Source organism: Mustelus asterias, chromosome 15 (genome assembly GCF_964213995.1).
Source record: "Mustelus asterias chromosome 15, sMusAst1.hap1.1, whole genome shotgun sequence".
In the NCBI taxonomy this organism is placed as follows: Eukaryota; Metazoa; Chordata; class Chondrichthyes; order Carcharhiniformes; family Triakidae; genus Mustelus; species Mustelus asterias.
In genome coordinates this window covers 101,574,171-101,586,250 of record NC_135815.1, presented here as the reverse complement: position 1 = coordinate 101,586,250, position 12,080 = coordinate 101,574,171, and the positions used below count along the sequence as shown (strand labels likewise).

The window sequence follows — 12,080 nt, the reverse complement described above, 5'->3', positions numbered from 1 at the left end:
CTTGTGTGAAACAACAACAACTTGCATTTGTATAGCCCCTGCGGTGCAGTGGAGTGATTCCCAAACAGAATTTGACATCAAGCCTCAGGGGAAATATTACCACAAGTGATCAAAGGCTTCCCAGAAGGAGAAACGGGGAAAATAAGAATATGTTCCACACGGTTCTTTCTTTGATTTGATTTTGATTTGATTTATTATTGTCACATGTATTAACATACAGTGAAAAGTATTGTTTCTTGCGCGCTATACAGACAAAGCATACCATTCATAGAGAAGGAAAGGAGAGAGTGCAGAATGTAGTGTTACAGTCATAGCCAGGGTGTAGTGAAAGATCAACTTAGTGCGAGATAGGTCCATTCAAAAGTCTGACAGCAGCAGGGAAGAAGCTGTTCTTGAGTCGGTTGGTGCGTGACCTCAGACTTTTGTATCTTTTTCCTGATGGAAGAAGGTGGAAGAGAGAATGTCCAGAGTGTGCATGGGGTCCTTAATTAAGCTGGCGGCTTTTCCGAGGCGGTGGGAAGTGTAGACAGAGTCAATGGATGGGAGGCTGGTTTGCGTGATGGATTGGGCTACATTCACGACCTTTTGTAGTTCCTTGCGGTCTTGGGCAGAGCAGGGGCCCCATACCAAGCTGTGATACAACCAGAAAGAATGCTTCTGGGAGGAAGATTTTAAGGAATGTCCTGATGGAGGAGAAAATGGTGGAGAGATCTGGTGGGGTCACCTAATCCAGTACAGATAGTGGATTGGTCCAGGATCCTGTCCTGGGCTAGAATGTTTCAGCTTCACACTAGCGTCGCTAATGAAGCTACCACCAGTTCAGTTAGATAATACAAAATACACCGTGAAGGATTATTCCAGCAGAAAACATGCATTTCAGAGTTTGACAGGATCTGCACATTTCCCAAAATCCCCTCCTGCACATCAAATTTAGAAAATTCAGCACGGAAAAACAATGTAGCAAACAACAATAGTGTCAGGAATAATGGAATGGTGCAGTTTAATAGTGAGGATACTGTGCCTTTAAGAAATGTGTTTGGGTCATGTTTCTTGTGCAGGATCCGTTTTAGCAGTTTGCTTTAATTTCGATGCCGTTTTGTCTGCACCCGGCAGTCCCTGTTGTTACTGCAGCAGCATAATTGATTTTAATTGCTGGAATGTTTCTTTTAGTCCAGGCTAATTTTCGTGTTTTTCCTTGGGATTTTGCATAGTAGGGTTTGATTAGGTTGATTGACAGGAAAATCATGTGGCAGGGTGGAGTTAGGCTTACACGGAAAAATCAAGTCAGTGGCTGCTTGCAGGTTGCAGAGAAAAGTAGCCCTTTCCCTCCCTGAAGTCTGGTGACTGAGACCTGCCAGAGACTCGGTTTAATTTTCTGACGTTCTGCTGTTTGAGGATATATCCTTCTCTGCAAATTGCTGTACGGGAGTCAGAAGACAGGTGTCTCTCTGTGACTGCCCAGAGTGGATAAAAGGAGGGAAACGTAGCATTCTGAGCATTTCGGTGCTGATTTTGAAAAGGGATTTTTATCTATGAGGATATTGCTTACATTGGAATTATAGAGATAGCTAGCTGTTAAGAATTATACCTTGCCATGTTTAAATATTTTAATAGGTGAAGATTGTGCTAATTCTTTTTATTATATTCTATCTGTGTTGTTAAATAAAGTTTGTTTTAATAAAAGCTTTCTAGTGGGTTAATAGAATCATACCTGGAGTGAAATACCTTCTGCTCACACTAATGCCAAAATCAATAATAGTTGGAGTCTAGGCTAACTTCAGAATATACCTTGGAGTTTCCGAACTGGTCCCCAACAAGTGATGAAAAACCAGGCAGACTAGAATCAGACATTATAAAGATTATTCTCGCCAGTGCTCCTGGTTCCACTTCTTATCTGAGATGAAGTTACTGTTTATTTTTCTCCATGTCAAGTTAATGAATTGATTGTTGAGAGATTGCATCTTCTGTTTGTTACAGAAACCTGATTCCATCAAATCTTGTTGCTGCAGCTTTCCGATCGGTGAGTTTCACTCCATTCAAACATTCGGGCAAATTCAATGCGAGTTGAAATAGATCCGTGATTGGAAACACTTACTAAACAATCCTGATTTGTGCTAGGAAATATTTCGGGTTATCAGTCAGTCTCGCAGTGTGGCTCACTTAGGTGTGCTAGATATTTGCACACACAGGGCCCTGTCCCTTGCAGACAAAAGGAACATGTCCACACTTTGTGCTTTTCTCGACTAAACAAAATCTTGGCTCAGTCATTCCCCGATTCATTCCCCATGGCAATGCCTTGACCAATCAGAGTCGCTCTGCCTAGTTTGCATTTAAATAAGAGCTTGCAGTTAACTGTTCCCTGGTGCATTCTCCATGGCAATGCTGCTACCAATCAGAGTCCACTTGCCACCCAATCAGCACTCTCTTCCCATGAAGTATAAATTGTTGTTCCCTTCGCTGTTGGTATTCTTGCAAACTGTCCCGATGGGTATGAGATTAAAAGCTGTGACTGCTGTTACTTCATTTTTCAATCTACATTTCCCAGATCCACAAACTAAACTTTAGATTTTGGTGACATTTCTCGCAAGTGCAAGGTTTTTAATTCCAAAATGGAATCTTTGCTAAATGTCCGTCGAAGGTTGGGAAACAGCACGTCAATGTTTCAAAACAACACTGGGAAAAGATTTCTTCCAGCTGGGTGAATTAAATCGCAGTGATAGTTTCTAAACTTTCAGATAATGAACAAAAGGAAAGTCCTTCATGTTGGTGCCATTGTAACGCACATTGTTAAAAGTGACTTCGTTGTGGTGAGCACAAGACCTCACTGAGTGAAATGATACCTACTTTAGTTGCTTTTAGTGTTGATGTGTCGGGGTTGGTGTACTGACGTTCCTGGGGAAATGTATTTTGCTGAATGTGCTGATTCCTGGGATGACAGGCCTGTCATGTGAGGAGAGACTAAGTCAGTTTGGATTATATTCACTGCAGTTTAGAAAAGTGAGAGGGGATCTCATAGAAACTTATAAAATTCTAACAGGGTTAGACAGGGTAGATTCAGAAAGAATGTTCCCGATGGTGGGGGGAGTCCAGAACTAGGGGTCATAGTTTGAGGATAAGGGGTAAATCTTTTCGAACTGAGGTGAGGAGAAATTTCTTCACCCAGAGGGTGGTGAATGTGTGGAATTCACTCCCACAGAAAGTAGTTGAGGCCAAAACATTGCCTGGTTTCAAGAAGAAATTAGATATAGCTCCTGGGGCTCAAGGGGTATGGGGGGAAGGGGGCATCAGGATATTGAATTCGATGATCAGGCATGATCAAAATGAATGACAGAGCAGGCTCGAAGGGCCGAATGGCCTCTTTCTACTTCTAGTGTCTATGTTTCTGTTTGTGCTGATCTATGTGCTGGGACAAGTCTAATGCAACCTTCGTTTTGCAGTATGCGACAGATTACAAATGGGTGTTAACATCTGCTCCAGGTGAAAATACAACATCTGGAAACAGTACATATGAAAAGGTAAGAGACGTTAGAACTTGGTTAGCTAGGCAGTGAAGGACAGAACCAGAGCCTGGTCTTTACACATTAATAAACTTTTATTTGCAGAGATACACATTGCAAGCATGCACCTCCAAACCCAACAACCACAGATTCAGTCTGCTCCTAGATTGTTTTTCAAACTGGAGGTCTGTGACCAGCGGTGTGCCTCAGGGATCGGTGCTGGGTCCACTGTTATTTGTCATTTATATTAATGATTTGGATGAGAATATAGGAGGCATGGTGAGTAAGTTTGCAGATGACACCAAGATTGGTGGCATGGTGGACAGTGAGGAAGGTTATCTCCAACTGCAGCGGGATCTTGATCAATTGGGCCAGTGGGATGACGAATGGCAGATGGAGTTTAATTTAGACAAATGCGAGGTGATGTATTTTGGTAGATTGAACCAGGGCAGGGCTTACTCAGGGCATTGGGGAGAGTTACAGAACAAAGAGACCTAGGGGTACATGTTCATAGCTCCTTGAAAGTGGAGTCACAGGTGGACAGAGTGGTGAAGAAGGCATTCGGCATGCTTGGTTTCATCAGTCAGAACATTGAGTACAGGAGTTGGGACGTGTTGTTGAAGTTGTACAAGACATTGGTAAGGCCACACTTGGAATACTGTGTGCAATTCTGGTCACCCTATTATAGAAAGGATATTACTAAACTAGAAAGAGTGCAGAAAAGATTTACTAGGTTGCTACCGGGACTTGATGGATTGAGTTATAAGGAGAGGCTGGATAGACTGGGACGTTTTTCTCTGGAGCGTAGGAGGCTGAGGGGTGACCATATAGAAGTCTATAAAATAATGAGGGGCATAGACAAGGTAGATAGTCAATATCTTTTCCCAAAGGTAGGGGAGTCTAAAACTAGAGGGCATAGGTTTAAGGTGAGAGGGGAGAGATACAAAAGTGTCCAGAGGGGCAATTTTTTCACACAGAGGGTGGTGAGTGTCTGGAACAAGCTGCCAGAGGTAGTAGTAGAGGTGGGTGCAATTTTATCTTTTAAAAAGCATTTAGATAGTTACATGGGTAAGATGGGTATAGAGGGATATGGGCCAAATGCGGGCAATTGGGATTAGTTTAGGGTTTTTTTTTAAAAAAGGGCGGCATGGACAAGTTGGGCCGAAGGGCCTGTTTCCATGCTGTAAACCTCTCTGACTCTATGTAAGGGCACCAGTCAATCTCTAGTTAATGCCCATCACCTGAATACAACTAACACACCCGGTTAATATGCAATTAGAATAAAGACTGGGGTGGAACTTGCTGATTGGCAGTTGGGTGCATGGTGCTAGATCTTATTTGTCACCTTGTGAACTGAATAAAGTTATTACCCGTACGGTAAGAATCAAGTGGTGACAGGGAATGAAGAAACAGAAACTGGAAATACTCAGCAGGTCAGGCAGCATCTGTGGAGAGAGAAACAACAGCTAACGGGCTGAATCTTCCCATCCCGCCCACCAGGGGAATCGTAGCGGGCGGGGCAGCGGACCATCCATGCAAACCTCGGGTGGGATTTTCCAGTTTCGGGGCGGGGTGTGGCCGGAAAATTCGGCCCAATGTTTTGGCTCTGTGAAGGGGAAATCTTTTAAAAATGGACAAAGCAATTCACTCAGAACAACAGGAATGAGTCAGTTTAAACTTCTCCTTGTCTGCGTGACGATTAGGATTGTTGCCTTTATTACCATGTCGCCTGTTTATTTCTCTGCCCTGTACTTGTGTTTATGATTCCAGGTCCCCTTTGGCACTGAGGTGGAAGGGATGAATATCCTGGGATTGATCCTCTTTGCAATGACCTTTGGGATAGCTCTGAGAAAGCTTGGCCCCGATGGGGAGCAGCTGATTCGGTTTTTTAATGCCTTTAATGATGCTACAATGATCTTGGTAACTTGGATTATGTGGTGAGTTATTCAGTGCGGTGCCGTTTGGAAGGATCTACGATTATGGAGAGTTGCAAGCCTCCCCCAGTCTTAGATTATAACTCCAAATCCAAGGGTGGGATTGTTGTCAGTGCAGCCTCGATGGGCTGAATGGCCTCCTTCTGCACTGCAGGGATTCTATGATTCTAAGTGGAAAACAGGTTCAAGGTGAGGAAAAGGATGGAATGAAGTTAGAATAGAGTAGAACTCTTAGCTCCTGCTTTATTGTCCTGTTTTATTAATTCGTGGGACACGGGCGTCGCTGGCTGGCCAGCATTTATTACCCAACCCTAATCGCCCGAGGGCAGATGAGAGTCAACCACATTGCTGTGGCTCTGGAGTCACATGTGGCCCAGACCAGGTAAGGACGGCAGATTTCCTTCCCTGAAGGACATTAGTGAACCAGATGGGATTTTCCGACAATCAACAATAGTTTCATGATCATCAGTAGATTCTTAATTCCAGACATTTTTTATTGAATTCAAATTCCACCATCTGCCGTGGCGGGATTCGAACCCGGGTCCCCAGAACATTAGCTTGAGTTTCTGGATGAATGGTCCAGCGATAATACCACTAGACCATCGCCTCCCCCCCTCCCACTGATTTAACTAATTTTAAATCCCGGACAATAGGGATGCAATCCCAAACTGGTGAGATCATCCTTAAACGCTCAGGTCAAACTCTGATATCTCATCGGGGCTTGGTGTGTTATTTTATCTCAGGACCTGAGCTGTGATAGATTCCTCACCACACAGAACGCTGGGAATACAGTCAGACCAGTATCTTTAACACATTGCCGAATCAGCCAGACACTCAGTTTCATCTTGATGTCTGTCCCTCAGGAAGAGTATATTTCCCTCCGAGGGAGAACAACAAAAGTTGCTTTGATTTGCCTCTCAGTTGAGGGATTCTGTAGTGCGGAGAGATTAAAGAGAACGAGCTTAAAGTCTCCGAAACAATGAAGACTCTTGGAGAGCATCATGGGGCAGATGTTGAGCAGCTGTTCCCCTGGATGGGGTATCTAGAACACTTCGGGGGGGAGGGGGAGGGGGCACAGTCTTGGGGGGGCGATCATTTAGGACTGAGAGAAGGAGAAATTTCTTCAGTCAGAGAGTTGTGCATCTTTGCTATTTTGAGTCCTGCGGGTTATGGTCACGGAGTTTTTGAGTCTATTCTGGACAGAGGATGATAGGTTTTTGGGTCCAAAGGGAATTATAGGATGTGGGGTTATTGTGGGAAGGTGGAAGTGAGATTGAAGATTAGCGGTGATCTCACTGAACTGTGAACAGGCTCAAGGGGCTGAATGGCCACTCCACTTCCTGCCTCACAGGAGAAGCAGAAATGTCCGCCACTTCCTGTGCTTCTCCCACACACACCCCCCCCCCACCCCCCCAAAACCCCCAGACCCCCTTCCCCCATCACCACACACCCAACCACATACGCCCATATCTCCCCCAAGAATTGTAGATTTCCACTGTTTATTTCAGAGTTAGAGAGGATTAGAGAAACCACCTGTTGGTGTGAACACGATAATCAGTCTCGATATTGCTGGAACAGTGATATATTTCCAAGTCAGGATGGTGAGTGATTTGGAGGGGAACTTGCAGGTGGTGGTGTTCCCAGGTACCTGCTGCCCTTGTCTTTCTAGTTGGAAGTGGTCGTGGGTTTGGAAGGCTCTGTCTAAGGATCTTTGGTGAATTGCTGCAGTGCATCTTGTAGATAGTACACACTGCTGCTACTGAGCGTTGGTGGTGGAGGGAGTGAATGTTTAAGGGACTTATACTGATGCGAACAGAAGATAGAGCTAAGCTGTGTCCTCAAACTGTGTAAATATATTTTTACTGAACCAAAGGCCAAGGAAGGTACTCTGTAAATGGAGGGGAAGGTGACTGATGTGGATCCATAACCCTGCCCCCTATGTTTCTGTAAATTGTGTACCATCAAAGGAAGTTTCTCATTTTTTAAAACTTGATTTGATTTATTATTGTCACATGTATTAACATACAGTGAAAAGTATTGTTTCTTGCGCGCTATACAGACAAAGCATACCTTTCATAGAGAAGGAGTGGAGAGAGTACAGAATGTAGTGTTACAGTCATAGCTAGGGTGTAGAGAAAGATCAACTCAATGCAGGGTAAGTCCATTCAAAGGTCTGACAGCAGCAGGGAAGAAGCTGTTCTTGAGTCGGTTGGTACGTGACCTCAGACTTCTGTATCTTTTTCTCGACAGAAGAAGGTGGAAGAGAGAATGTCCGGGATGCGTGGGGTCCTTAATTATGCTGGTTGCTTTTCCAAGGCAGCGGGAAGTGTAGACAGAGTCAATGGATGGGAGGCTGGTTTGTGTGATGGACTGGGCTTCATTCACGACCCTGTTGTGTTTGGCTGACGATTGTTTTGTTTTGAACAGGTACGCACCGATTGGAATCCTGTTTCTGGTTGCCAGCAAGATAGTGGAGATGGAGAATGTTGTTTCCCTGTTCGCCAGTTTGGGAAAATATGTTCTTGCATCAATACTGGGACATTTCATCCATGGAGGAATTATCCTTCCCTTGATCTACTTGGCATTTACTCGCAAAAACCCGTACAAGTTTCTACTGGGCATCGTCACACCGTTAACAACAGCCTTTGGAACATGTTCCAGGTCAGAGATTTTTTATTGTTTTGTCATCCACACTGGGGGAACGGTGTTTCTGTTTACAGCTGCTGAGATTACCAAGTTCTGCAACCTCAAAACACAATCCAATTCGGAGATCTCACCTGTCCAAAAGCTTGGCCACAGAGGCAGGTTTTCAGTAGCGGAGTAAAACCCTCATTCTTCCAAACTCCTTCCACTCAAACACTTGCCACTGGACGGCCCAGTCGCCAGGGGTACCTGGTTACGGGTGTTCAAAAGGGATAGGTTTTTGACAGGCTTTTGGGAGGTGAAATGAAACAACAAAATGAAGCGGATTTGTGAAAGATCAGGGCCTGTTGCATGAAAAGTTGGCCAATAATGTCGAAATGTGAAGAGAAAATCAGAATTTTAAAGTTTACTTATTAGTGTCACAAGTAGGCTTACATTAACACTGCAATGAAGTTACTGTGAAAATCCCCTAGTCATTACACTCTGGCACCTGTTCGGGTACACTGAGGGAGAATTTAGCACGGCCAATGCACCCTAACCAGCACGTCTTTCAGACTGTGGGAGGAAACCGGAGCACCCAGAGGAAACCCATGCAGACACGGAGAGAATGTGCAAACTCCACACAGACAGCGACCCAAGTCAGGAATTGAACCCAGCTGTGCCACCATGCCACCCTCAGTTGGAGTTGGAGCATGGAGGTCGTAGACTGGGAAATCTGAGTCGAAAATTGTTTCGGTTTTGTGGGTTGAGATCACAGGATAATTGGATGACAAGAATAAATTGACGCACAGGTGGAGGGGAGGTAAGGTTATATTGCATTGAGTTCAAGAGAGAGTACAGATTGTGGAATTATGGTTTAACTGAAGGTTTTACTCTCAGAATGGGGAAGGGAAGGTTAACTAGGAGAACAGCCAAGAAGTTATTTATTTATTTATTGTGATGTGAGCAAAATGCTAGACCAGCATTTATTGCCCCTCACTAATTGCCCCTTGAGCAACTGGGTGTGAGCTGCCTTCTTGAAGCGCTGAAATCCCTGTACTTACTGCTCCAGGATCTTGACCCAGTGACTGCGAAGGAACAGCGATATATTTCCAAGTCAGGATGGTGTGTGGCTTGGAGGGGAACTTGTAGGTGGGGGTGTTCCCATGTGTCTGCTGCCCTTGTCCTTCTAGATGGTAGCAGTTGTGGGTTTGTAAGGTCCTGTTGAAGGAGCCTTGGTGAGGTCATGCAGCGTATCATGTAGCTGGTACCCACGGCTGCCACTGTGCGGTGCTGGAGGAGGGGGTGGATGTTGAGGGTAGTGGAGGGGGTGCCAATTAAGCGGGGCTGCTTTATCCTGGAAGGGGTTGAGCTTCTTGGGTGTTGTTGGAGTTGCAGCCGTCCAGGCGAGCTGGGATTGTCACGGTGATGGAAATGTGAATTGCAGTTTGAGACAGGGACAGAAGCGGAATGTTACAGAGATGAACATTTACATTTTCCGGATTCAGTCAACTTGACCATCTTGGGAATTTTACAGATGGTGAATTTGCACCAAACTGTTGAGATGTGAACTTGCTGCAGCTTGGCAAAAGAGGAATTGCAAAATGTCTCCTGAACATTGAGACGAAAAGCAGGATTTCTGGCCTGGGAACAAGGTGCTGTTTATTATTTTGTAGAATTCAGGGATCTCTGAGTCAGCACCCTGTGAGATAAGGATGAGCGATGGGCTTTTCCACAACAGGTGCGAAGAGAGAATTGTTAATATTTACTAGATGTCACTCTCATTAATCAACGGATTGACATAATTGATGTCCTAATGGACGCTGCACTAATGGGGAATTTACTCACCCGTTGCTAGTGTTTGCTTAGCTGGGTATTCTTGGGATGAAAGCTTCACATTTGAAAGGATGGTCATACAAAACCTTGCAACCAAAGCATCGCTGCAAAGTGGTGTTATTGTAACCAGGTAAGAGGGAGAGAGTGCAGTAGAACTGGTCAGTCTGCACATGGGGACTTAGTGCCCCGGTCAAAGAGCATGACAGAATGTGAATAGGCCTCGGGGAGGGAGGGCGGTGGGGAGGAATTCGGGGAGGGATGGGATAGCAGGAACATGGGTGTGAGGAGGAGGGTGAACAGCAGCTGAGGTAACAGAATGGAAAGAACAAAGAAAAGTATGCTGGAATCTGTAACAAAAACAGAAAATGCTGGAAAATCCCAGTGGGTCTGACAGCCTCTGTGGAGGGAGAATAGAGCCAACGTTTCGAGTCTGGATGACCCGTCGTCAACTTATGAGGTGGGATTTTATGGTCTCGCTCATCCCAAAACTGTAAAATCCTGCCTGAGGTCAACAGACATTTCCATTGTCCGCCCCTTGCCCGCTCCGATGGGGGCGGGGCGGTAAAATTCCAGCCATGATGTTTTGTTACAGTAAAGGGGCTATATAAATGCAAGTTGTTGTTACCGGGAGGGAATTTCAGAGCGTAGGCCCCAGGCAGAGGGTAGGTTTGGGTTGTGGAAGGGTTTTATTAACTCTATCTGATATATTCCAGCTCAGCCACACTCCCTTCAATGATCAAGTGTGTGGAAGAAAATAATGGAATTGATAAAAGGATTTCTCGCTTTGTCCTTCCTATTGGAGCTACGGTCAACATGGATGGAGCTGCCATATTTCAGAGCGTTGCCGCTGTCTTTGTTGCGAACCTGAATGGAGTCACCTTGGACGCAGGACAGATCTTTACAATTATGTGAGTACCATGTTCTCATTTCACCTAATTAAATTTCTCATAATGCTGCATAAATAACTGACCCTGGGACCCCTTACTGTCAGAAAGCTTTTGCTCTACGCTGCGTTCACACATCTCATAGCGTGAAAAGGGGTCATAGTTTGAGGATAAGGGGCAAACCTTTTAGAACTGAGGTGAGGAGAAATTTCTTCACCCAGAGGGTGGTGAATGTGTGGAATTCACTCCCACAGAAAGTAGCCGAGGCCAAAACGTTGTGTGATTTCAAGAAGAAATTAGATATAGCTCTTGGAGCTAAAGGGATCGAGGGACATCGTTTAAGACTTACCTGGATAGTCACATGAGCAGCCTGGGAATGGAGGGATACAAACGATTGGTCTAGTTGGACCAAGGAGCGGCACAGGCTTGGAGGGCCGAAGGGCCTGTTTCCTGTGCTGTACTGTTCTTTGTTCTTTGGATATGGGGGGAGAGGGAATCAGGATATTGAATTTGATGATCAGCCATGTTCAAATTGAATGGCGGAGCAGGCTCGAAGGGCCAAATGGCCTCCTCCTGCTTCTAGTTTCTATGTTTCTATCTCACACCTTCCCTTAACTTCACCCACAGAGAGGCAGCTTTTGTTAAACCAGTGTAAATGCTCCCAGGTCCACCTCAGGCCCTGATATAGCTCTATAAGTCAGATTGCCAATTCAGGATGATTATGAAGTCATTTTATTTTATTGACATCATAGAATGCAGAAAGAGGCCATTTGGCCCATGGTGCCTGTACCAGCTCTTAGATGAATCCCACGCCTCCCCATTGCCCTGCAAACATTTTCTCTTTACATGTTTATCCAGTTCCCTTTTGAAAGTTATTATTGAATCTGTTTCCACTGCCCTTACGGGCAGCACCTTCCAGATCACAACAACTCACCGTGTAAAAAAAACATTCCTCCCCATCTCTCCCTCTGGTCCTTTTGCTAATGACTCTGATTGAGATACTTGATAATTGGTGGCACGGTGGCACAGTGGTTAGCATTGCTGCCTCACAGCTCCAGGGACCCGGGTTCAATTTCATTTGGGACACTGTCTGTGTGGAGTTTGCACGTTCTCCCCGTGTCTGTGTGGGTTTCCTCCGGATGTTCCGGTTTCCTCCCACAGTCCAAAGGTGTGCGGGTTGGCTGGATTGGCCATGCTAAATTGCCCCTTAGTCTCAGGGGTACTAGCGAGGCTAAATGCATGGGGTTATGGGGATAGGGCCTGGATGGGACTGTGGTCGGTGCAGACTCGATGGGTCGAATGGCCTC

The 12,080-nt window shown here is 45.3% G+C and overlaps 1 protein-coding gene across 1 annotated transcript in view; it reads left to right on the top strand.

The window, feature by feature from the left end:
- The window catches only part of slc1a4 (solute carrier family 1 member 4), a 30,081-nt gene that overhangs the window by 13,230 nt on the left and 4,771 nt on the right, over positions 1–12,080 (top strand). The window contains exons 2-6 of the mRNA XM_078230416.1: positions 1,978–2,020; positions 3,438–3,515; positions 5,268–5,434; positions 7,859–8,092; positions 10,603–10,797. Of these exons, the coding sequence (XP_078086542.1) occupies positions 1,978–2,020; positions 3,438–3,515; positions 5,268–5,434; positions 7,859–8,092; positions 10,603–10,797 (717 nt within the window). The remainder of the gene's footprint in view (positions 1–1,977; positions 2,021–3,437; positions 3,516–5,267; positions 5,435–7,858; positions 8,093–10,602; positions 10,798–12,080) is intronic.